General features: G+C 39.4%; 1 protein-coding gene across 1 annotated transcript in view; it reads left to right on the top strand.

Moving 5' to 3' along the window:
• Positions 1–27,583, top strand: part of ESRRB (estrogen related receptor beta) — a 156,776-nt gene that overhangs the window by 111,021 nt on the left and 18,172 nt on the right. The window contains exons 4-5 of the mRNA XM_056810631.1: positions 4,474–4,584; positions 6,321–6,482. Of these exons, the coding sequence (XP_056666609.1) occupies positions 4,474–4,584; positions 6,321–6,482 (273 nt within the window). The remainder of the gene's footprint in view (positions 1–4,473; positions 4,585–6,320; positions 6,483–27,583) is intronic.

The raw sequence follows: 27,583 nt of genomic DNA, 5'->3' as shown, positions 1-27,583 counted from the left end.
CACTGAGCCACTTACCTGCTCCACCTCTAAGTATTTTCATTGGCTATCCCCTATGCCTAAAGTGCTCTCCCTCCTCATCTCTACCCTATGACTTCCCTGACTTCCTCCAATTCTTAGCTAAAGAACCATCTTTTATGAGAATCCTTTCCAGGTATCTTTAATTTTAATGCCTTCCCTCTGAGAGACACCCCCACAACCAATCTGCATATATTTTGTTTATATATAATTGTTAACATGTCTCCCTCATTTGACTGTGAGCTCCATTGAGAGCAAGGACTATCTTTTGCCTTCCCTTGAATCCCTGGAGCTTAACACAGTACATGGCACATAGTCAGTCACATATCCTTAATTACTAGTGGTTGACTGATTGGTTTTCATATCACCCTTTCATCTCATATTTGCAGTCCACTAAAACTCCCAGATCTTTTTCAGACAAATTGTGGTCTAGCCACTTTGCCTAGCTTGTCTTTATGAGGTTGATTTCATTAATCAGAGCAAAAGACTTTGAATTTTGTATCTCTTAGATTTTCTTATTAAACTCTTCTCCATGCTCCAGTTTCTTAAAATGTTTTCATGTCAACTGCAAATTTGATAAGTAAACCATCTATGTCTTTATCAATCACTAATTTAAAAAAAAAGAAAGATAAATAGCCAAGGGTTGAGCATCTCTGCCTTCCTTACAAACTCTGGACCAACCCTCATTTTTATGGTCATCACTTACATTACAACTGAATTTCTCCTACTTTGGGGGCAACTACATTTGTCTATCCTCTTCATAGTCTTACCCTAAAGTTCCAAGAGATAAGAAAAAAATTATTAGGATCTAAAATTGGAAAAGGTTGAAACCCCTCATTATACAAAAGAGAAAATGAAGGCTAGGGAAGGACTTTCTTCCACAGATTCACCTGGGTAGCAGGTGACAAAGACAGAATTCCAAACCAGAACTTCTGACACCAAATCTAAGGAGCTTTTGGCCATACCAGGTTGCTTGGTGGCTGTGTGAAGGGGAAGTATGATGATGATGATGATGATGATTTATTATGTAAATACTATACAAATAATATTATATAAATATTATTAGTAATATTTATATAATATTAAGTGATGTTATTATGTAAATATTATTAAATTATATAAATATTATTAAATAATATTTAAGTAATATTAAATAAATATTATTAAAACTACCATTTATATAGAGCATGCTATGTGCTAGGAACTGTTTGTTAAAAAGTTTACAGTCATTATCTCATTTTCCTTCACAACCACCCTGAGAAGTAGGTGCTATTATTTATTATACTATTTAGTTATATTTATTAGTATATATTAACCCCATTTTATAAATGAGGAAACTGAGGCAAACAGAAGTTAAATGACTTGCCCAGGGCCATAAAACTAGTCTCTAAGGCCAAATTTAATTCTAGATCTCCCTGACTTCAGTCTTGGCACTCGATCTACTGGGCAACCTAGCTGCTAACTCCTTTAGCAGTGTTAGCCTCTATGTTCAGTTTGGCAGTTGAGATTATTAGGCAGATGGAATGCTGGACCTGGAGATCTGAGTTCAAATCCTGCCTCAGACACTTACTAGCTACATTTTTCTAGGCAAGTCATCTAAACTCTCTCAGCCTGTGTCCTCATCTGTAAAATGGGCTTAATAATAACATCTACCTCCCAGGGGTTGATTTCGGGTTCAAACGAGATAGCATAAACTTTGCAAAGCTTAAAGTGTTTTATAAGTTCTCGCTGTAACTCCTTATTATTATTACTCATCCTATGGCTAGTTTTCTAACCATCCTTCTTGATTGAATGTCCCTGTCCCTGGAGGGTGGCTCTTTTGGAGAAAAAGCTCTCATGTCGACTTTCTGATTTGAAACAATGAATGCTGGTGACTGAGGGAAGTGACCATAGAGAAACACTGATACTGGGGACAGGATCCCTCCTCCTGGTGATATTTGACTGGACCCATTTGTAACACTCCTGTGAATCTTAGTAACCGGTGGAGGGGGTGTAACAAATTGGGGTTTCAGCTCTAGGAACACTTTGTTACCATTTACTGACTTGGACATTCTGTATCAAAGTGTGTCTCTTCTCCGCCAACAGGGGCGAGGCATTCTAAGTGGGAATTTGATCCCAGAGCATCACTGTACATCAGTGTTGGTCCTGCCCTGGGGAAGGTGGAGAAATGGTTGGGATTTGCATAGTACTTTAATCCTCCAACATGCTAACAGATGGATTACACAGTGTAAGTACAGGTCTGTAATGCTTAAGCTTATGGAAAGTCCTGGTTCAGCTCCTGTCGGCGTCAGCAATAGCCGTCACTCTGAAGCACATAAGCTGGGTGCCACGTCATTAGCTCACCTTTGGCTCAAGAACAGTTATTTTAGATGAGACCCTTGAGGAGGAGGAGGGATTTGCCCCAGTATATAAACCCAGATTTCCTTGGGTGCGGAGTGCCTGGTCAAACCTAAACTAGTGGCACAAAATAGAAAGGGAGTTTAAGGGAACAGCTTAACCACTCCTTATTAGAGGAGACCACTAACAAAGACTGTCTATGTATACTTCACTAAAAATGTTCTTTTGCTTTATGCCGCTTTCTTTACTCCTGGGGAAATACATTCAATGTTTAGAGTCCTCTGGGAATGGTTCAGTCTCATCTGAACCAGTCCATGACCCCATTTGGGGTTTTCTTAGCAAAGATATTGGAGTGGTTTGCCATTTCCTTCTCTGCTTTATTATTATTATTATTTTACAGATGGGGGTTAAGTGACTTGTACAGGGTCACACAGCTAGTAAATGTCTTGAAGTTGAGGCTAGATTTGATCTCAGCAAGGCAATTCCAAGATTCTCAATTCCAAGTCCAGTGCTTTATCCATTAAGAGATCAGGCTCCTCCCAGGTCCCCCATTACACAGCAGAACTTTTTGTAGTTAGAGGAAGAAAAAAAAAAGGACAGATAGGTATTCAGTATGCTTTGATTCGAACTCAGAAAGATTGTCTTCGTGATGCCAAGCCCAGTGCTTACTCCACTGAACCACTTAGATGTCCCTAAAAATAGTTTATTGTAGATAAGGTGTTGGGGTCAGCAAGCTCTGAGTCTGAATCCTGCTGCAGGTCAATTGAATGTCACAACTTCTTTCAGCTGAAATGTCTTCATCTTTAGGATGAAAATATTAATAGCATCTATCTTACAGGGTTGCTGTGAGGATTAAATGTGTGTGTTTACATATGTATATGCATATGAGTGTATATGTAGCTCTGGGTGTATGTGTGCATTTTCAAACATTAAATACTTTAAAAGCATTAGCCATTATACTCAACCATTATTTATTAATCACTTATAAACACTGAAGGGAAGAAAAGCAAAAAATAAATTCTCACCCTCAAAGAGCTTAGATTCTAATGTAAAGTATGTAACTAGGGACACATATGAGTGTGGAGTTCTCAGAGGGGAAGACTAACAGTTGGGGAGGCCAAGCACAGACTCCTGAAGAAGGGAGACTGTCTTAAAATGAAGCAAGGGAAAATGAGAGGCAGAGGAAAGGGGGCAGAAGATTCCAGAATTGGGGCACAGCCAGAGGAGGGGAAATGGAGTGCCCAGCATGAGGAGCCAGCCAATGTGACTGGAACACAGATTTCTAGTGGAACAAGATGCAAAATGATTGGACAGATGGGATGGGGCTAGTTCCTCTCCCCCTCATCCTGCTACCCCTCCTGGACCCATATGAAGAGCTTTAAATGTACTTTATATTTGAATTAGATACTCCATCTCTCAGCTCTGGACATTTTCTCTGGCTATCTCCCATGCCTGGAATGCTCTCCTTCCTCAGTTCTAAATCTCCTTGCCTTAAAAACCATCTTTAATTCTACCACCTTCCCTTTTTATATTATTTTTCTATTTATCCTATTTATAACTTGTTTTGTATATTTTTATTTGTAGGTTGTCCCCCCCAGGAGATTGTAAGCTCCTTGAGGGCAGAGACTATCTTTTGCTTCTCTTTGTATCCCCATCATTTAGCATAGTATCTGGCATATAGCAGGCACTCAGTATTTACTGATTGATCCTGAAGGTAATAGGGAGCTACAGGCATGCTTTGCAATTTCAAAATAGAGGACTTCAGCATATTTGAAAGCACCAAATTCTGGTATAGATACGTCTCAGAAAGGTGTTGATTACTAAGAAGAGGTAGTCCTATATCAGTGACCCCTTGGTCAGAGCAGTTGTGAGGGAATAGTGAAGAGTAGAGCTAGTAGACCCATTGTAAATATCTAATTAATCTAATAAATAAGTAAGTAAGTAAATAAATAAATATCTAATCTCAATCCTTTGGAGGGTCTTGATACCCTGCCTGCCTTGAGATAGATCCCATAAAGGAATCACTTGAAGCTGAAATTCAGGATCCCAGGTCAAAGACTGGTCATGGTATGGCTAGAAAATATTTAGGATTTTCCCCCATCTCCCTTCTTTCCTGGACAGGAGTTCGCCTTGACCGAGTTCGTGGAGGCCGCCAGAAATACAAGCGAAGGCTGGACTCCGAAAGCAGCACTTACCTGAGCTTACAGATTCCTCCTCCAGCAAAAAAGCCCTGTAAGTACTAGCCACATATGGTAGCATGCTACTGTCCCGGATCCATTCTGCTTCCCTGACCCTGTACCCTGTGGCTTCCCCTGGAACTGATATTCTTTTCCATGACATTGCCTTGGGTGTGATTGAATATTAATGCCTCACATTTATAGAGTACTTTAAGATTTACTTCTTTAATATGTAATATTTTAGAGCTGGACAGGGTCTTAAAGATCATTTTGTCCAGCCTCCTCATTTGAGAGATGAGATAGACGCCAAACAATGGAATTTGTATAGATCTTTAAGGTTTCAAAGCATTTTAATATTTAGTTTTATTTAATGTATCATATTTATCACAGTAGCGGCATAAGCGCTGGTCTTAGCACCCATGAGACCCTTCCTTGTTGTATAGGTTAGTCCTCATGAACTCACATTGGAGAATTTGCTTAATTAAATGGAGAGAACAAGCAACTCTAGGCCCTTTGACAAATGGTGGTTCAGAGCCAGAGAGGGGATTTCTGAGTCCTGGCATTGCAAGGGGCTAACACTTTAATGATTACCACACTGCTCTTTGGAATACTATTGGGAGGGAAGCTAAATGGCACAATGGGTAGCATCCTGGATCTGAAATCAGGAAGACTCATCTTCCTGAGATCAAAAGTGGCCTCAGACACTTAGCTGTGTGACCCTGGGCAAGTCACTTAATCCTGTTTGCCTCAGTTTCCTCATATGTAAAATGAGTCAGAGGAAGAAATGCAAACCACTCCAACATCTCTACCAAGAAAAGCCCAAATAGGGTCATGAAGTCAGACATGACTGAAAAATGACTGAACAGCCATAATGAATAAAAATGGGATGTTCAAAGATCAAAGAAGCTGGGAACCTTTCCCCATGTATTCTAAATCATCAACACCCTTGCCCCGAAGACTCTCCAAACAAGGGAATTGATGTTTTTCTTTCCATTGGCAGCTTCAGGACCACCCTATCCTGAGCTATCCCATATAGCCTTTCTGTAACATAATAGCCAAACTAGCTTCTGCAAGAATATCATGAGCCCCATGTGGTTCATCTCTCTGTATTTGTGGCTTGTTTCTTAAGCTGAAAAACACAGCACCATGTTTTATCCTCAGTCATGCTGGACCCAGAGAAAAGGCAAGGGATCATGTATATCATCTCTACCAAAAGTCAAGGTCTCTAGCCATGAACATCTCACCCTCAGCCCTATGACTGATGAAACAGAAGCATCACTGGACATGTGAATGCTATCTATATTGAGCCTTGGAGAAGGAAGTCCATCTTGAAAAGTAGTTGATATTGGGGGAAAGCTGGGTGGCTCAGTGGATTGAATCCAGGCCTACAGACAGGGGATTCTCTGTTCAAATCTGGACTCAGATACTTCCTTACTGTGTGACCCTGGACAAGTCACTTAACTCCTATTGCCTAGTCCTTATAGTTCTGTCTTAGAGCCAATATTAAACATGTAATATTGGCTCTAAGACAAAAGGTAAGATTTAAGAAAGAAAAGTAAAGAAAAAGTAGTTTATTCTGGTTCTTATACCCTATAAAAATCTTCTACTAGAGCATCATCAGAAGATGCTGAAACTCAAAGCACAGATCCCAAACAAATGGTATTCCAGTGGATGCTGAGGAGCTACTGAAACCTTCTGGCTCCTCCTCCTCCTCCCTCTGTCTCCTGCATGCCCCGGGATCTCTTTCTCTTTCTTTCCAGGTGCTCACATTTCCCTCTTTGGCCCTTGCAGTGACCAAGATAGTTTCCCATCTTTTGGTGGCTGAGCCGGAGAAGATCTATGCCATGCCTGACCCTACCATGCCCGAAAGTGACATCAAAGCCCTGACCACCCTCTGTGACCTGGCAGACAGGGAACTTGTGGTCATCATTGGCTGGGCCAAGCACATTCCAGGTAAGTCATTTCCATTGGATAAATGTAGATAGGGGTTACTGGGGCCCAAGGTAGAAGAATGTCTCTGATACAAATACACCAAGATCTGTGCTCCTGTTAATGTTCATGGGACATCCCAGGAGGAACCCCAAAGCCTAATTTCATGCCTTCGTTCCTTTTACAAGTTATGGAACAGATAACCTGAGTGCCAGTGGAGGACCTTGGGCAAGTCAGTTTTTCCTTATGTCTCTCTTCTCTACTTTGCTGCTAGAAAGAAGTTGAGAACCGAAATATCTTGTGAATAAGGATTATTTCATTCTTCTTGTGCCTCTAGGACATGGCATATAGTAGGCAATTAGTAAAATTTTCTTGATTGCTTGATTGAAGATCAAGCAATATATATGAACAACAAGTATAATAAAAGGGTTATAGGAGCAGAGGAGCATGGGTTTAGTTTTGAAAGGGACCTGGTTCTTGTTGTTGAGTCATTTTCAGTCATATCCAATTTTTTGTGTCCCCCATTTGGGGCTTTCTTAGCAGAGGTACTGCAGTGGTTTGCCATTTCCTTCTCTGGCTCATTTTACAAAGGAGAAAACTGAGGCAAACAAGCTTAAGTGGCTTGTCCAGGGTTATACAGCTAATAATGTCTAAGACCAGATTTGAACTCTGGAAAATAAATCTACATGAGGAAGCTGAAGCCCTTAGATAGTATATAGAGGACCAGACTTAAAGTCAGTGAGAGCCAGGTTCAAGTCCTACCTCTGACATTCAATGCTTATGTAACCTTTACTTAGTACTGGAGGCCATTCCTTAAGTGAATGAATTACAAAGAGTTGTTGATCTATGTCCATGGAGGCAGTTTCTACTCTAGGATATCAGATAGATGAAGACATAGATCCAATCCAAAATAAAACAATCAAATATAAATTATAAGTAATATTGTAGTGGTTAGAGCACCTGGTTTGGAGTTATTTTCCAGAGTTCAAATCTGGTTTCAGACACTTACTAGCTATGTGCCTCTGAGCAAGCCACTTAACCCTGTTTATCTCAATTTCCTCATCTATTAAAAAATGAGCTGGTGAAGGAAATGGCAAATGCTTCCAATATCTCTGCCAAGAAAACCCCGAATGGGGTCACAAAGAGTCAGAAAAATGACTGGAAAGCAATAAACAATGGTAATATATTTGTATATAATGCTTTGAGATCATGAAAAACATTTTTACACCAATTCTGAGGTAGGTAGTAGAAGCATTATCATCCCCATTGTACAAAGGAGGAAACTGAGGTTCATTGAGGTGAGGTGACCTACTGGCCCAAGGGGAGACAGTTAATGGCAGAGGCTGTTGAAGTGCAATGAATCCCTTGGAAGCAGGTGACACACACCCAGAGCAATGCTATCCCTGTCACCCCAGGTGGTGTTTTTAATTACCTTGTATTCAGCAAAAAGAATTCAGAGAGCAGATCCCTTAACCCCAGAAAGCCAAAAGTGTAGGGTTTTCCTAACCACTCTCTCAGCTGGGGAACAGTGGAAAACTACAGCCAAGTGAGTCGCAGACACTCTTGCCATTCGCCTGTCGAGAGGCAAGGGCAGAGCACGTGTCCTGATTTCTAGGAAGTCAGAGCTCAATTTGTCCATGGATCAAGTGCTGGGAGGCAGGAAGCAAGCCTCTCTCAGCCTTAGGTGGGCCATTTATTGCCTGCCCAGGGCGTGGATGGGGGAGGGAGGGCGGGATAAGGAAGTGCAGACAGAGTAAGACTGCAGGGGAGATAGAAAAGGGTCAGGTCGGGACTCGGCTGGTATGGGGATGGGGACAAGGTCCCACTGAACCAGAGGGGTTTGTGCCTTAATTCAGCAAGGATTGATGGCCAGGAGCTTGTTTTTTTTTACTTTCCAGGGGCTCTGGGGATTTTCAGAGAGTTTTAGTTTTCATGGATTTTAGTGCTGCAGAGAGACCATGCAGCCTATATGCAAATAGCCTGGCCCCCTTCAGTCATTCCTGCCAGGAGCAGCCAGTGTGACCTGACTTGATATGTCTCTTAACCATATGCATATTCCTCCACGTTGACCTTCAAATAGCCTCTGTGTAGTAAAACTTCAGTAGGGTTCCTCATGGTCCAGATAAAACCATGATGTTCAGGACTTTTATTTTAAAAGCATGTAAAGCTGGCAACCACTATGCTGTTGTTATCCTTTGGTCCTTTTGGTCCGGTCCAACTCTTAGTGACCCCATGGGGGGTTTTATTGGCAAAGATTCTAGAATGATTTTGACACTTTCTTCTTCAGCTTATTTTGCATATGAGGAAACTGAGGCAAATAATGTTAAATGACTTGCCCAGGGTCAGGCAGCTAGGAAATGCCTGAGGCCAAATTTGAACTCAGATCTTCCTTATAACAGACCAGGTACTCTATTCATTGTACCACCTAGGTGCCCAATCACTACTGTATTACCCAGTGGCCATTGCATACCTCAGACTCAGTGAGAAGTTAAAAAAATAAAAGGGATCAAATAAACTGTCCTCCATAGTGTTATATCATTATATCATCATATTGTATTATTACATTTATATGGTATGCTAAGTTTGATGATGCCCCTTTTATAAATTCTCCTTTCTGTTCCTTACCATGATCTCCTAAGGCAGGTGCTATTATTATGCATATTTTGCAGAGGAGGAAACTGAGTCTCATAGCAGTTGAGTGATTTACCCAGGGTTACCCAGTTAGGTGAAATTCAAACATAGGCTTTCTTGATTCCACATTATACCATCATGCCATGCTGTATCTTCCCAGAACTATAGACCTTGCTGCCCATGAGAAAGAAAATTCACCCCTCGTCACTGGACTCTCAGCTAACAACTTGCCAACAGAATCTTAGAGCAGCAACTTCAATTGTTCATTTAAAAAACTTTATGTGAACTTTAGGAAGATCCAACACCCTTCCTCTATTTCCCTTTGCTCATGGAGCTGTCCTCAGAGGTATGGAGTTTGGTTAGTGGGGAGGAGGAATTGGCTGTAATTTATGGAGACGGGACTCCAATTCTGGAGCTTAGACAGGATGATGATGACAAGCAGGGACAGTCATTTGCCTAGGAGACTGATTGGTTGGGGTTTCCCTGGTTCTTTGCATTTGGGGAGCTATGATGGACAATTTCAGAAAGACTTTCTGAGCCTCACAGGCTTTCCCAAGACCCCACCCTGAGTGCAGAAAGCTCTCCGTGTCATCCCTCCTCAGCATGCATGTGTTCCCAGGGGGATAATGCCAGTGTACCTCTCCTAAGGAGCTCAGCCCAGGAAGGATTATGTACTCAATGCGCTGTGAAGCTGCCTGTTGCTGGTTCAGCATCAATGGAGGGGTTAGGCTGCTGCTAAAGATACCTCAGCCTGGATTGCTCCACTAACCTAGCAAAGGGATCCAGTACAATCTTCGTGGCATGCACACTGAGCCTGAAGTTCCTGGGTGGTCAGGATGGGGGAAGGGCAATAGGACTGTGTATTGACAGCCACCAGGCGCCCCTTGGTGTCACTACTGTGCCACCACCTTTCTCTTTCTCTCTGTCTGGAGCTCCCTTGTAAAGGCCATCACTGCCTCCTCTCCTTTGGTGGGACAGTCCTCCCTGATTTCTCTTTGGCCGTCAGGGATTCTCTGAATTCATGCCTTGCTGCGGACCGGGTCTTGAATCCCATCTCTACCACTTGCCAACTCTTTAGCCTTTGATCAAGGTCCCTGAGCTAGGGCTGGGCTACCAGGCTTTCAAGCTGATTTCATTCAAAGTCAGACCTTTTCTCTAACACTGGAACCTTAGATTAACTTGTGTAAGCCATGGTTGAGACTTCTGGGAAAAGACTTTCGGCTTCATCAGTTCTCTGAAATGGGGACCAAAATACTTGCATGTAACTTCCTCACAGGGCTGCAGTTAGGATCAAATTAGATGATTATCTAAGGGTCAAGAGATTTGCCCAGAGTCACATAGAGGCAGGATTTGAATCCAGGTTGTCCTAGGCTTGGGGTTGGCTCTCTAGCCACTGTACCACATTGCCTCTTGTCACTGATATTAAAAAGGGAGGCTGTAATAATAATTATTTATAGAGAAATTCTGTGACCCAGGGCAAGTTACTTAATCTTTCAATACTCTAAGCAGTTTTCTAGGGCTATAAGTTATAGAGATAGAGTACCAGACCAGTAGTCAGGAAGACCTGACTTCAAATTTGATCTTAGACCATTACTAGCTATGTGGCCTTGGGTAAGTCACTTAATCCTGTTTACCTCAGTTTCCTCATCTGGAAAATGAGCTGAAGAAGAAAATGGCTAGCACTCTAAAATCTCTGCCAAGAAAACCTCAAATGGTGCCATAGTCAGATGCAACTGAAATGATTAAATGACAATAAAAAGTTGCAGAAAAGAAGTAGATATAATAATAATAATAATAATAGCTAAGATTCATATAAGCACTTTGTGCCAGGTACTTGTGAACACTTTGAAATTATTATCTCATTTGATCTTCACAACAATCCTGGGAGGCAAGTGCTATTATTATCCTCATTTTACAGATGAGGAAGTTAAGGCAAACAATGTTAAATGAGGCAAACCCAGGGTTACACAGCTAAGAAGTATCTTCTGTCAGATTTGAACTCAGGTCTTCCTGACTCCAGGCCCAGCATTCCATGCACTGATTCTGTGCTTCTCCCACAGTACAGTAAAACAAAACTGAATCCAGCTGCTCTTTAGCTGTCATAATGAAAGATTACCCTCTCCCCCTCCCTTGAATTATGTTGCACTTGAGACAGCTAAATGGAACAGTGGATATATTGTAAGTCTTAAAGAACTATATAAATGTTAGCTGTTATATTGTTGTTATTAATTATTATTATTATACCAACTAGAAAAAAATAAAATAAAACTCCCAAATATTAATTTACTTTTTGTTCTAAATTCATTTGCAAGGTGAGTTCTCAGGTCTATAAACCCTGAAGGCAGATGGGAAGGAAAGGGACCAAGCATTTACATACTGCTTATTCCATGTCTCAGACACTGTCCTGAATCTTTTTTACAAATATTATCTCATTTGATTCTCATGACAACCCTGTGAGGTAGATGCTGTTATTATTCCCATTTTACAGTTGAGAAAATTGAGGTAAGCAGAGGTTAAGTGCCTTTCCCAGGGTTACACAGCTTACTATGTGCCTGAGATGGCCAGAGAGGATGTTGGACCTAGAATCAGGATAGAACTGGGTTTAAAATTCCAAATAAGACAAGGTAGAGGAAGTATTTGCCAAATCTCAGAGTACTTTATTATTATTAACTAATATTTTTCAATTAAGTATATTTATAAATTAATTAGCACAAGCTCAGATCTCCACAAATAAACCCCATCTTTTTTAAAAACCTGTTACCTTTTGATTCAGCATTAATTCTAATTAAACTATGACAGGGCTAGGCAATAAGAGTCAAGTGACTTGCTTGAGTTGTTCAGCTAGGAAGTGTCCAAGGTCAAATTTGAACCCAGGTATTCCTGGCTTTAGGCCTGACACACTATCCACTAAACCATCTATCTGCTGCTATGTACCTTTTGAAACTTTCAATAAACCTCTTCATATACTTTTTTTAATATGGAAAGGAAATCAATTCTGGATTTCATCATATATACTACTTTATTTTATATATGTATATATGAAATAAGATAGTCGATCAATTTTAATAGGCTAATATTATATAACAAAGGAAATGAATTCTGGATTTTGCCCTATTTTAACTATTTTATTTCACATATATGTGCTTATATGAAATAAAATAATTAATTCTAATAGGATAATATAATTATTTAACAAAGGAAGTGAATTCTGGATTTTGTCATTTATTAACTATCTTATTTCATATATGAAATCAAATAGTTCATCAATTTCAATAGGATAATATAGTGATTTAACAAATATTCACAGCTCCAGCTTAGCCAGCTTCTCTTATGCCTGGAGCACATCTTGGGATTCTTTTCCTAGACAGATAGAAAAGAAATCTCCTTAGGATGTTCAGGGACAGACCTTGAAGGAGGGGCCTGGGCCCCATCATGTAATCCATCACCAAATATTCATTAAACTCTGAAGGTGTGCAAGGTTCTGTATTAGCTGCAGTGGGAGGAGGTGGGGGGGGCACACCAATAATATACGGTACTGGAGCAGCCTTTGGGTGGTCTTAAGAGTCTAGTTGGGAAGAAATCCTCCTTCAAGATACACACTCACACACACACACACACACACACACACACACACATCCATGAAAAAACAACTAATGAGGCAAGGTGTGATTTATTGCCACATGAGTGATATGCAGACAAGAAATATTTGAGAGGTTCAAAGAGTAGAAGGGCTCCATGGGCTAGAATGAATCATGAGGACTTCGTGGAGAGAGTGGGGAGAGAAACTCAGTCTTTGCTGCTGGTTAAGGTAATGACCAATAAAGAGGAGAGAGAGGGAAGAAGGAGCCAAGTAAAGATATGGTGAACAAAGTTGGGTTCAAGGGATGATGAAGATGCCCTGCCTGAAGTGAAAGGGATCGTACTTCTCAGTTACCATTTCCTCTCCTGCTTAGCCAATTTCTAAGCACACAGGACCCCATTCACAAGTGTAAACTGAGCCCAAGAAATAAGGTGAACATTAGGACTGAATGAAAGCCTGCCTGGGTAGCAGGGACGGCCCCTGAGAGACAGGCCCTACATAAATTAACAGTATCATTACCACTTAATTAAGGGCCAGGTCTGCCCCTAATTATGTGTTTTTTGCATTGTGTTTTGCTTTTCCAAGGAGGTTCAGGCAGGAACCCCAGGTCTTTAAAGGGCCTGTGGCCCAGCTTTCTTTCCAGGTGAGAGAGAGATTAAATGGCGAGCCCATGCCTATAACCAAGAGTGGGAATTACTTGATTAATTGCATTCAACAAATATTATTAGCTCAATATCCTCCCCAAGCAGCTTGGAGGCCTTCCCTCTCCAGGGAGGTCTCCCCTTCTCTCTTATCCCTCCCTGTGCTTCCCCACCTCCCTACCACCCCTGCATCCATCAATCCTGCCATTTGTGTGTGGCTTGGGAGGGGCCACCTGGAGGGGCTTCCTTACTGACAAGGGAGGCTCGAGGAGATGGTCCTCCTCCCAGGGTAGCCACTGTCTCTCCCCAGGAAGACAAGAGCGCCAGCAGATGATGAAATATGGGGAGCCGAGTGACAGCAGCTGTGTCTGGAGTGGCCTCAGATCCTATAATTACATCTCCCTTTATTACCTCTGCTAATGGCCCTCCAGGACGACAGAAACGATAATAAATTAACAGATTATGAACTCTACTTGCCACAAATTATGTGTTTTTTTTTTAAGTTCTGGGAGCTCATACTGCCAAAGCACTGGGGGAGGGAGTGGGGGAGAGCTTGAATGTCATGAGATCTGCCAGTGCCGATAAAGCAACTTTTTGGGACTCGTATGGGTCTAGAGAGGAAGAACAATGAGAGGAGCTTTCCACCTGTCTCCTAGACCGTAGCATTCCCCAAGAGGCTCTAAGAAACAAGAGCCCATTCTGGGGAAAATGGGAGAAACGCTGACCCTTGTCCTAGGAGAGGATGGACATGCTTCATTGGGGAAGGCTCTGCTCTCCAATGGCAGGGGAGTCTGAAACTCCTTTAGGGAAAGGGACTAGCCATAAGAGCAACTCAAACATTGAATTCAACAACTTTTATCAGGAGATACCTTGTGGTGGTTGAAAGTACAATTAAAGATTTGAGACCTGGAAACTTCCTGAGTGTCCCCTCAGGGCCACTGAGTTGGGTCCCTTCATTTTATTGGTGAGGAAATGAAATAGTAATAACTTATATTTACAGAGCAATAAGCTTTACATGTATCATAGCAGTAATGTCAAACTCAAATAGAAAAGAATCCCAGGATCTCTAATATTGACTTAGAAAACTACAAATTAACATTGTCTATGTTGTATAGTGAACAGCTAAATGGAGCATTGGATAAGAGCCCCGAGTCTGGAGTCAGGAAGACTTGAATTCAAATCTAGCCTCAGATACTTCCTAGCTAGGTGACATAGCTAGGTGACCCTAGGTAAGTCACTCAACCCTGATGATCTCAGTTTCCTTGTCTGTAAAAATAAACTGGAGAATAAAATGACAAAATCATTCCAGTATCTTTGCTAAGAAACCCCCAAAAGAGGATCATGAAGAATTGGACATGAAAAATGCTAAACAACAAAATGTTGTATTTTTATTTATTTTGTTAAAATATATCCCAATTATATTTTAATCTGATTTGCAGTCAAGAGTGTTGTGCTGCTGCATGTTTGATACCTCTGTATTAGTTATAAGGGCTATAATTACCACCTATCCCATTTTTACTGATACAGGAACTGAGATTGAGAGAGATTAAGTGACTTGCTTGAAAATCTTCTACATAAGTTGTATATTGAAATTTGTATGCCCAGAGCCTAGTATAGTGCCCAGCACACACTTGGTGCTTAATGAATGTTTGTTGATTGATTGATTAATGTTGACTGTTTTCATCCTCTAAAATATTATGTGAATGCAAATCTGGCTCTCAATCATTAAGCTACCTACCTGCAATACAAATACAAATTATGTGAATACAAATACAATCTATTCTTAATTATTAAAAAAAATGAGCACCTTGGGAGCAGGGACTATCTTTTTGCCAGGTTTTATATCCTCAGTCCTTAGCACAGTGCTGACACATAGTAGGTGCTTAATAAAGACTTTTCAATGACCTGGCACATAATAGCTACTTGACAAACACTTATTGACTGACTGCTTAATGTCATAAAACCTTATGCAAATAAAATCTATTCTTACTATTTAGGAATGATCATGATTATTACTGAGAACTTATTAGATTTGTCAAAGATGAGAGCTTGAAGGGATCTTAAAAATCATTTGTTGAGAGGGGCAGGTAAGTAGTTCACTGGGTAGAGAGTCAAGCTTAGAGAGAGGAGGTTTTGGGGTTCAAATATGACCGTAGACACTTCCCAACTGTGTGACCCTGGACAAATCATTTGTTCTGCATTGCTAACCCTTACCATCTTCTGCTTTAGAACTAACACTTAGTATTGATTCTAAGACAGAAGGTAAGATTTTTTTAATCACTTGTTGAGAACTCCTACATGAAGCATAAAGTCATTAAGCAGTATCTCTAAAACAAAGTCATTTAGTCTCTGAATAACCCCAGTAATGTGAGAGCTCACTACCTACCTTCTAAGTTACTGCATATTTTTGAATGACTCTCATTGGTAGGAGATTTTCCATTTATTGAGCTAAAACCAACTACCTGTAACGTCTACTCCCTTGGTCCTTATTATGTCTTCTGATCATGAGCGCTGTAAGTCTAATTCCAATTCTACATCATGATGGTAGAAATAATTATAATAATATCATTTATATAGATAGCACTTTAAGACTTGCAAAGTAATTAGATATAACAAATGTCTAATTTGTAATAAGATATTGCAACCAGCTAATTTGGAATTAGATATTGCAACTATCTAATTTGGAATTTGGATTTGGAATTTGGAAATCTAATTTGGAATAGATATTACAAATAATATAGAATTCTATTCTCATAACAACCATGCCAGCCTTTCAAATATTTGGAGACAATAACCATGGTTCCCCCCTCAAGTCTTCTTTCCTTTAACACATCTCCAGTTCCTTTAGCTTATCTTGCTCATAAAGCACTGTTTTGAGTAACCTTACCGTCATGGCCACCTTTCTATGGACATACCATCTTGGTCATCCCTCTGTGGGAGCACTCCAGGTTGTGACTTTAGTTCAATAAATGCAGAGTATCTACTATATGTAGAGTTCACACTAGGTTTAAGAACTAGGTGAGATATTCAGTTCATTAAGTCGTTTTCCTATTCTATGATACATAATTTACAAATAATGATAATATTGAAATAATATATGATGAGCACTTCAGAGTTTCATACAGAGTGTTATATTAGGAAGTGGCAGGTAGATGGCTTAATGGATTGAGAGCCATGCCTAGAGATAGGAGGTCCTGGGTTCAAATCCAGCCTCAGACACTTTCTAAGGGTTTTAAAAAAATATGATGTTAGGGCTAAGGAGAGAAAGGGCATTACTAACTCCAGGCTTCCTGGAAGAGGTAGAATTTGAGTTTAGTCTTAAAGGATAGATCCAGTATCTAGAATACTAGGGGGACATTCTAGAGGAACAACATGAGTAAGGAAAGTGCTAGACACATATGGAAGACAGTAGGTCATCCGGTTGGCCTGGAGTATGGGGAATGTGGAGAGAAGCAATATTAGAAAAAGCTAGAAAGGCAAAATCATGGCACTTTGTGAAATTGGCCCCTATGCAATTGAGTTTGAATATCTCTCAATATGTCATAAGAAACTATTGAAGGATTTTGAGCAAAGGAATGAGGTGACTAGATCTGTGTTTAAAAAGATTGCTCCAACTGTGGTGTGATGAATAAATTAGGCGTGAGACAGATCAAAGGTGGTGAGACTTGTTATATAGTTAATATAAAAATCCAGGTATGTGGGTCTGAGAAAATATATGTGGCAGTGGAGTAAAAAGGAATGATGTGGATATTATGGAAGTAGAATTGCCTAGATGTGTTAGAAATACGTGTGGAAAAGGGAAGAGTCAAAAATAACAAACAAGGTCTTGAATGTGTTGTTGGGTTTTTTTGGTAAATAATAGTGAGACTAGTGAAATAATTGTAACTAACATTAATAGAGTGCTTTGACATTCACAGTTTACCTCTGTGTATCAACACATTTGATTCTCACAACAACCCTGTGATAGGAAGAAGTTAACTTAAGAGTTGAGTAACTTGCTCAGTCATTCAGTCAGTCAGGATCTAAGGCAGGATTCAACCTCAGATTTTTCTGAACTCAGGTCTATGTGGTGGAATAGGTTTGGAGAGAAATAGAAGGAGCTAAAGGTCCAGCTTGAGGAACTTGAGGGACTGATGAATCCCCCAGGCACCTGTCAGTATCCCTCCTAAAATGTGACACCAAAACTGAACATAATCAAAAAGATTAATGCCCCATCCTTTTCTGGCATGATTCTTTATTACAAGCAGCCTAAATGAAGGCTTTGAGTTTATAGTTGATTAAATCCCCAGGTCTTTTTTTCCCATATAAACTACTATCTAATCATGTCTCTCTCATTTTACAATTGTGTTGTTAATTAAAAACAAACAAACCTAAATGCATAGCTTTACTTTTCCCTATTAAATTTCACCTTATTAGATATAGACATGATTCTAACCAATCATAATCTTTTTCTGATCCTGATTGTGTCAACTAAGATGTCAACTTATCCTCCCAGATCAGCTATGTGAAATCTGCAAATTTGATAAGAAACAACGGTTTTATCTAAGTCATTGATAAAATGTTCACCAGAACAGGGCCAATGGCAACTTCTTGTATTACTAAACTAGAGAACTCCCTCCTGGTTGATAATCAGTACTCTTTTGGGTCAACCATCTCTAAAGCCACCCAAGTCCATCAGGATTTAAAGAGAGATTGACAGATGTGTTGTTCAACACTAGGTACTCTAAGTCTACCATATTTCCCTTAGAAAACATGTCAAAGGGGGAAATGAGGTCAGTATGTTTCAACTTGTCCCTAGTGAATCTCTCACAGTTCCAGGACCATTGCTTCCTTTTCTGGCTCTCACAAACCATCCCTTTGTTGATCTTTCTGAGAATTTTGCTAGGGGTCTATGTCTAACTCTCTGGTCTATAATTTGTGGATTCTACCTTTTTCTTCTCTTAAGAAATAAAAACTCCATTTCCTCATTTCCATCCCAGTGGCACCTTATTGGTTGTGATTCCTGAAAAATCAGCAATAGTGGTTCAGCAATTATAACTGTGTTTTTAAAAAAAAGTTTTGTTGATGTTTTATTTTTATATTATAAACATTTGCAGATTACTCCCACCTTCTGAGAGGTCTCTTGTAACAAAACAAAGTAATTTATTAAAGCTAATACTACAGTGGCCTCATCTGAAAATTCATATACATTTCACATCTATAGTATCTCCCTCATTCTCTATTTTAAAAAAATCCTTACCTTCTTTTTTAGCATCACTTCTAAGACAAAGGAGTCATAAGGGCTAGCAATCTGGCTTAAGTGACTTGTCCAAGGTCACATAACTAGGAAATGTTTTGGGCCAGATTTGAACCTAGGTCCTCCCAACTTCAGGCCCAGTACTCTCTATACTGTGCTACCTAGCTTCCCCCTCATTCTTTAAGATTTAAAAAAAATGAACATTAATCTATTTTCTCTCCCTCTCAGTTTCTACCCCACTGGAAAAAGGAAAACAAAACATATTTCTTATAACAAATATGAATATTCAAACAAAACAAATTTCCTCAGTTGCTATATACATATATGTGTCTGTATAGAAATATATACATATGTGTATATGTGTGTACAGTAAGTTGTGTTTATACAGATACACACACACACATGCAAACACATATACCTCGTTCAGCACCCAAAATCCACCCTCTTTCTTATAATCGATAGTATAATTCGTCATGGGTCTTCTAGAATCATGAGTGGTCATTGTATTGATCTGAGTTCTTACAGCTTTCAAAGTTGTTTCTTCTCATTTCACTCACTATCGGTTCATAAAAGGACTCAATTGTTCATTGCTATGACATTGTTGTTATTGTACCACTCATTCTGGTTCTGCTCGCTTCACTCAACATCAGTTCCTTTAAATATTTCCATGTCTTTTTGAAATCGTCTATTTCCTCCCTCTAAGAGCAGAACAGAATTTCCACCATGCTCTTTGCTAGTTGTTTTAGCAGCAAAGGACTGCTACTATGTGCTTGATTTTCTAAGGTCTCAGCATTAGAGTAGCTTTGCCTGCTTTCCCAGTTGTTTTCTCCTTTGATGGTAAATGCCATTGCTGCCTTATCCACATTTTATCAGCTGTTGTTCGTGATGTCTGACTTGGCAGTTATATCTGAGTACTTTTCTTTCTCCTCTCCTTTTTGATCACTTTTAACAAATCTCCAGTCAAAAGTATTCTTCCTGGTACTCATGAGCTGGCCAAGAGACCCAGAATCCTTTATCTTGACCTACAGAATCTAGCGTGCAGAGCCAAACACTGTTCTCTAATAGTATGTTCCCAAATCCTCTTTTCTGTTCTAAAACCTGCACTTTTAATTTAAAGCAGTAGGGAAAGAAAAAAGAAGGAAGGTGCCTCTTTTGACACCCCCCTTTCAGGGTGAAGCTCCCAGAGATGACAGGGATAGATGAGATTAAAGGCATGTAGAGGGGTTGGGCATCAGCAAGGGAAGGGCCACATCTTCTGCAGCATCTATCGCATCCCATAAAACTAGAAACAATGGGTGGAAATATATTGAGGTATATTTAGACTGATGGGTTCTGGGTGTCCTTAGGAGAGGGTAAAGACAGAGGCAGGGGAGTAGGGTGCTTCCGTGGTTGTGGATCTTCCCAGATCTTCTGACATCCCAGCAAGACTGGGTACCGGGTAGTCAGAGTCCTAGGAAGCAAAGTAGCCCTGAAGGATTCTGTTTAGCCCAGGCCCAAGGGTGGGGAATGAAAGAGGAAAGGGAAGGTCAGCACTGCTATCCTAGAATGGTACAAAAGGCACATAAATATACATATGGAAATATTTTGGAATGGGATTTGGGTTAGAAGAGGTTGACTCCTTTCAAAGATAACTAGGGAGAAAGAGAAATAAAAAAAAAGCTTCGTCCATATACTCATAGTAGTAATGTTTCATCTGTGATGGACACAGAATCACAAGACAATATAAACCATTTCTTTCAAAACAGACTTCTACATATACACATGTATATATATATATATATATATATATATATATATATATATATATATATATATATATATATATATATATATATATAATACATAGTATACAAAGGCCTTGTCTTTTTTCCCTCCAATTGTGTCTAATCCTCTGTGATCCTTTTTAGGGTTCTCTTGGCAGAGATATTAGAGTAACTTGTCATTTCCTTCTCCAACTCATTTTACAGATGAGGAACTGAGGCAAATAAAGTTAAGTGACTTGTCCAGGGTCACACAGATATTAGGTGTCTGAGGCTGGATTTGAACTCAGGATGACTTGTCTTTCTGATTCCAGTTCCGGCATTCTGTCCACTGCTCCACCTAGCTGCCACAGACCTTAAAACTTAGTCCAAGGGGGAAAGGAAATACTGGTACAGTTTTACTTTGAACTGGATGGTTTCTAAAGTTTCTTCCAACTCTGAGATTCTGTGGTCCTTAGTACCTAGGCAAAATTCCACAGGAATGTCCTCTCATTAATGAAGGAGCCATTGGCCATTATATAGAATTCATGCTATCTAAAATCTTTCTAGTTTATTTTTTTTATTACAACCAGCAGGACTTTGCTTGGCATTTTCCCTCCATTTCCAAAGGCCTTGCCCCCTATTTTACTCTGGTTGTATTCTTTCTCCCTCCTCTTCTGCCACCTCCTCAACCCAATGGTCTATCGATTCTTCTCCCTTCTGCCCTCTACTCCTCTTTCTCTTCCTTCTGCCTGACTGCCTTCTACCCCCACCCTCAACCCCCACCCCCAATCCAACATATTCCAATACACACACTCGTGTGCCTGCTGATTGGTATCTGTTAATTAATGTCGCCTGAGGCCTCTCTCCTCTTCAGTGGCCTGATAAGGAAAATTGGATGTCCCATCCCTGGATTCTCCATTATTGCCTCCCACCTCCCCTGGCAACTATAGGCATGCACACATCCTCTCGCCCTAACAGCATTGTGATAAACACATAATCACCTGCCCCTCTCCTTGCTACTGCATCTTTGGCTGAGATAACACATATATCAAAACCCAATGCATGGTCAGTCAATATAGCAATCATCAGCTCTTTTGTTAATTGCTGACTTGATAACAAGGAACATCAAATGATTGTTGAAGACCTGGGCTCCGCAGACGAAGCTGCAGGCACAAGGATGCTCAGACAAGGGGGATGCTGGGAAGGCTCTATAATTCACTCTCTGAGTGTGAGGCTCTGCTACAAGAAGGTTGAGCAAAAGAATGCTAGAAAGCAGTGTGATATGGTTGATAGAGCATTAGAACTGAAGTCAGAAGACCTGGGATTGAGTCCTACATGACCCTAAGTAATCAATCTATCAAGTCGCCTTTGAAGTGCCTCAGTTTACTCATCTGTCAAGTGAAGGTAGTTGGCCTCTAAAGGTGCTTTTCAGTTCTACCCTTCTGTAATTCTCTTTTAGGGAAAAAGAAAGTGGAAAAGAATAGGTTTATTTATAGAAAAAGTCCATTTATAGAAGAGGGTTAGTGACAGGCCAGGGTAGAGGGCATAGAAAGGTATGGGATAAAAATAGCTGAAGGGAAGAGCCAAAGATACTTGAAAAGAAAAAGTCTGTAAATACTCTTGTGAAAATCTAAAATTTAACTTCTTTAGAAGCAACTAGAGGACAAACAAGGTCATTTGTGTCTAATTGGCATTTGCAGTGACCAGCACTTTTTGGACAATGAGGCAGTATAGTGGATAGACTGCTGACCCTGGGGTGTGGGGGAGGAGGGGGAACAGGATGCTTAAGATTCTAAAAGCATGACCCTGGGAAAGCCACTTAAACCTCTGCCTGCCTCAGTTTCCTTATCTATAAAATGAAGATTTTTTTCTACCTTCCGACTATAAATTGGAAATTTAATCTTAACTCACAGGATTTTTGTGAGAATAAAAAAAGATAAGATTGGTAAAGTAATTCTAAATATTTGTAAAGCACTATAGAAATGTTGACTAGCATTATTCTTATTATTAAGAGAGAAGAGGAGAAATTAATAAAATCAAAAGTGATAGAACAATTGAACTAATAAATAAGACTAGAAGCTGGTACTTTGAAAAAAACAAACAAAATAGACAAAGTACTGGTAAATCTAATTTTAAAAAAGGAAAGAAGAAAAGCAAGTTAACAGCATCAAAGATGAAAAGGGGGACCTCACCTCCAAAAAAGAGGAAATTTAAGAAAATCATTAAAAACTACTTTGCCCAATTATATGGCAATAAATATACCAATCTAGGTGATATGGATGAATATTTACAAAAATATAAATTACCTAGACTAACAGAAGAAGAAATAGAATTCTTAAATAATCCCATATCAGAAAAAGAAATCCAACAGGCCATCAAAGAACTCCCTAAGAAAAAATCCCCAGGGCCTGATGGATTCACAAGTGAATTCTATCAAACATTCACAGAACAGCTAATCCCAATACTATACAAACTCTTTGACATAATAAGCAAAGAGGGAGTTCTACCAAACTCCTTTTATGACAAAACATGGTACTGATTCCAAAGCCAGGCAGGTCAAAAACAGAGAAAGAAAACTATAGACCAATCTCCCTAATGAATATAGATGCAAAAATCTTAAATAGGATACTAGCAAAAAGACTCCAGCAAGTGATCAGGAGGGTCATTCACTATGATCAAGTAGGATATATACCAGGAATGCAGGGCTGATTCATTATTAGGAAAAACATCCACATAATTGACCATATCGACAAGAAAACCAACAAAAATCCCATGATTATCTCCACAGATGCAGAAAAAGCCTTTGATAAAATACAATACCCATTCCTATTAAAAACACTAGAAAGCATAGGAATAGGAGGGTCATTCCTAAAAATAATAAATAGTATATATCTAAAACCATCAGCTAATGTCATCTGCAATGGGGATGAACTAGATGCATTCCCAATAAGATCAGGATTGAAACAAGGATGCCCATTATCACCTCTATTATTTAACATTGTACTAGAAACACTAGCAGTAGGAATTAGAGAAGAAAAAGAAATTGAAGGCATCAAAATAGACAAGGAGGAGGCCAAGTTATCACTCTTTGCAGATGATATGATGGTCTACTTAAAGCATACTAGAGAATCAACCAAAAAGCTAGTTGAAATAATCAACAACTTTAGCAAAGTTGCAGGTTACAAAATAAACCCACATAAGTCATCAACATTTCTATATATTTCCAACACAGCTCAGCAGCAAGAATTAGAAAGAGAAATCCCATTCAAAATCACCTTAGACAAAATAAAATACTTAGGAATCTATTTCCCGAGACAAACACAGGAACTATATGAATACAACTACAAAACACTCTCCACACAACTAAAACTAGACCTGAGCAATTGGAAAAACATTAATTGCTCATGGGTAGGATGAGCTAATATAATAAAAATGACCATCCTACCCAAACTTATTTATAGCTATTTAGTGCCATACCCATTGAAGTTCCAAAAAAAATTTTTTTTTACTAATTTAGAAAAAACCATAACAAAGTTAATTTGGAAGAACAAAGGATCAAGGATAACCAGGGAAATAATGGAAAAAAAATACAAAGGAAGGTAGCCTTGCAGACCCAGATCTCAAACTCTATTATAAAGCAGTTATACAATTTGGTACTGGCTAAGAGACAGAAAGGAGGATCAGTGGAATAGACTTGAGGTAAGTGACCTCAGCAAGACAGTCTATGACAAACCCAAAGATCCCAGCTTCTGGGAAAAAACCCACTATTTGACAAAAACTGCTGGGAAAACTGGAAGACAGTGTAGGAGAGATTAGGTTTGGATCAATACCTCACACCCTACACCAAGATAACCTCAGAATGGGTGAATGACTTGAACATAAAGAAGGAAACTATAAATAAATTAGGTGAATACAGAATAGTATACATTTCAGACCTGTGGGAAGGGAAAGACTTTAAAACCAAGTAAGACATAGAAAGAGTCCCAAAATGTAAAATAAACAATTTTAATTACATAAAATTAAAAAGTTTTTGTACAAACAAAACCGATGTAACCAAAATGAGAAGGGAAGCAACAAATTGGGAAACAATTTTCATAACAAAAACCTCTGGCAAAGGTCTAATTACTCAAATTTATTAAGAGCTAAATCAATTGTACAAAAAAAAATCAAATCATTCTCTAATTGATAAATGGGCAAGGGGCATGAACAGTTAGTTTTCAGCCAAAGAAATCAAAACTATCAACAAGCACATGAAAAAGTACTCTAAATCTCTTATAATCAGAGAGATGCAAATCAAAACAACTCTGAGGTATCACCTCACACCTAGCAGATTGGCTAACATAATAGCAAAGGAAAGCAATGAATGCTGGAGGGGATGTGGCAAAGTTGGTACATTAATTCATTGCTGGTGGAGTTGTGAATTGATCCAACCATTCTGGAGGGCAATTTGGAACTATGCCCAAAGGGTGATAAAAGATTGCCTGCCCTTTGATCCAGCCATAGCAGTGCTGGGTTTGTACCCCAAAGAGATAATAAGGAAAAAGACCTGTACAAGAATATTCATAGCTGTGCTCTTTGTGGTGGCCAAAAATTGGAAAATGAGGGGATGCCCTTCAATTAGGGAATGGCTGAACAAATTGTGATGTATGTTGGTGATGGAATACCATTGTGCTAAAAGGAATAATAAAGTGGAGGAATTCCATGGAGACTGGAGCGACCTCCAGGAAGTGATGCAGAGTGAGAGCAGCAGAATCAGGAAAACATTGTACACAGAGACTGATACACTGTGGTACAATCGAACGTAATGGACTTCTTCATTAGTGTCAATGCAATGTCCCTGAATAATCTGCAGGGATCTGGGAGAAAAAAACACTACCCATAAGTAGAGGACAAATTGTGGGAGTAAAAACACCGAGGAAAAGCAACTGCTTGACTACAGAGGTGGAGGGGATATGATTAAGGAGAGACTCTAAATGAACACCCTAATGCAAATACTAACAACATGGAAATGGGTTTGAATCAAGGACACATGTGATACCCAGCGGAATTGCGCATCAGCTATGGGAGGGGTGGTGGGAGGGGGGAGGAAAAGAAAATGATCTTTGTTTCCAAGGAATAATGTTTGAAAATGAACAAATAAAAATGTTTAAAAGTAAAAAAAAAAGAGAGAGGGGAATTGGGGGCAGGGGGAGAATATAGGCAAGACATATAAGATATAAGAATATAAGCAACAGCATAGGTTATCTTAGACAATGGATCGTCAAAGAATCCTAACGTGAACTACATTTGGTTTTGACCAATGTATTATGAAATATTTTGGCCCCAGACTTTCTCTTCCTAATTTTGTCTTGCCGAGGTTAATATTCAAAGGAACTTGCATCTTCTGAGTGCACAGCAAGTAGGAGAAAACTCAGAGGTAGGGGATTAGGGACCTAGGGTAGCATTCTTAAAGTCTCTGGGTCATGGAGGAATCTTGCCTCGGATTTAGACCAGTCAGTAGATTGATGATGCATATAATCATAGAATTATAAAATAAGATGCATATTCAGGTCAAATTGAAAATATTATATTCATTAGGCACCTAAAATCATAGAATGACAAATGCTCAGATTTGGGGGTAATCTCCTAGCCGGTCATCTTCTAGATGAAGAAATCAAGACCTTGAGGAATGAAATGACATATCAAGGTCATGCAGCAAGGGTATGGCAAAGTCAGGTCAATTCATTTCAGTTAAACAAACATTTGTCAAACACAAAAAGAATGTCTCTCCTAAACTAGACCAAAACTCAGTTCTCTGCAATTCCCAGCCTAGAGTAGAACCAGCATTTATATTCAGGAGAATGTTGTCTATTCTTCCCAGAACGTAAGACATAATCACTTTGCCATCCCTTAATTGTCTCAATAAATGTCTCCCTTTTTGTCCCATTTCAATTGTGTTCTTTTTTCCCCTGAAGACCTTTAGTATTTATTTTTTTCCAAAAATTTTATTTTCCCAATTACATGCAATAACAATTTTCAACATACATTTTCTGAAATTATAAAATCCCAATTGTCTCCCTCCTTTCTTCCTTCCCAAAGATGGTAAACAATTTAATCTGGGTTACAATGCAAAACATACTTCCATATTCATCATTGTTGTAAGAGAATATTCATATAAAACCAAACCCCCAATTAATACAGTAGATAATCTAATATGGAAGGTAGTATGCTTTGATCTTCATCTGATTCCCAACAGTTCTTTCTCTGGAAATGTATAGCATTCTTGATCATAAGTTCTTCAGAATCATTTGAGTGTACTTTTAAACCCACTCATGACCACAGAACCCCCAGCCTCAACTTCACAATCAGCCAACATCTATGTACCAGATACTATACTGGGTGATGGGGATGTGAAGACCAAAACAAAAAAGAACCTGCCCTCAAGGGACTTACATTCTATTGGAGTAACATGCACATAAAATCTCTCTCTGATTAGGTTCAAATCTGGCCCAAGACCCTTCCTAGCTTTGTGACCCTGGACAAGTCACTTAACCCCTATTGCCTAGTCCCTACCACTCTTTTGTCTTGGAACCAATACACAATATTGATTCTAAAATGGAAGGCAAGGGTTTAAAAAAACCCAACCCAAATAGGGTCATGAAGACACAAGTGAAATCAACTGAACAACAACACCACTCTAAACATAGGGGCCAGTTTGTGCAAAGCACAGAGATAGGAAGTAGAAGGTATGAAGAACAGCAGTTGGTTCAGTTTGGCTGAAACGTAGACTCTATGAAGGTGAGCAGCAATGGATCAGAGAGAGGAGAAGCTTGAGATAGACAGAAAAATTAGGAAGCTACTATTGCAATGGATCAGAAGAAAGGCGATGAGAACCTGAATAGGATAGTATGTGTGAATGGAGAGAAGAGGATGGATAGGAGTGATATTCTGAGGATAGAACGGACAAGATGACAACTGGTGGGAAGAAAGGTGAATGAGAATGAAGATTAGAAGTGGTACCAACGGTTCAGGCTTGATTGGAAGAATAGTGGTACCATTAAGAGAAATTGGGAATTTAATCCACCTCTAGAGAAAGAACTGTTGGAGTCAGATGGATACAGATCAAAGCCTATTATCTTTCACATCAGTGTATTTATGGTTTTAGTTTGGTTTTGTATAAGTGTGTTCTTACAACAAGGACAAATATGGAAGTGTGTTTTGCATGATAATAAAAATAAAATGTTAAAAAAATTGGGAATTTGGGAAGAAGGTAGAGTGTTTTTATTGAGAAGGGGAGATGATGTGTTTTGTTTTAG

This window comes from Monodelphis domestica, chromosome 1, assembly GCF_027887165.1.
Source record: "Monodelphis domestica isolate mMonDom1 chromosome 1, mMonDom1.pri, whole genome shotgun sequence".
Taxonomy (NCBI): domain Eukaryota; kingdom Metazoa; phylum Chordata; class Mammalia; order Didelphimorphia; family Didelphidae; genus Monodelphis; species Monodelphis domestica.
The sequence above is the reverse complement of the archived record's forward strand: the minus strand, read 5'-3'. Positions and strand labels throughout refer to the sequence as shown.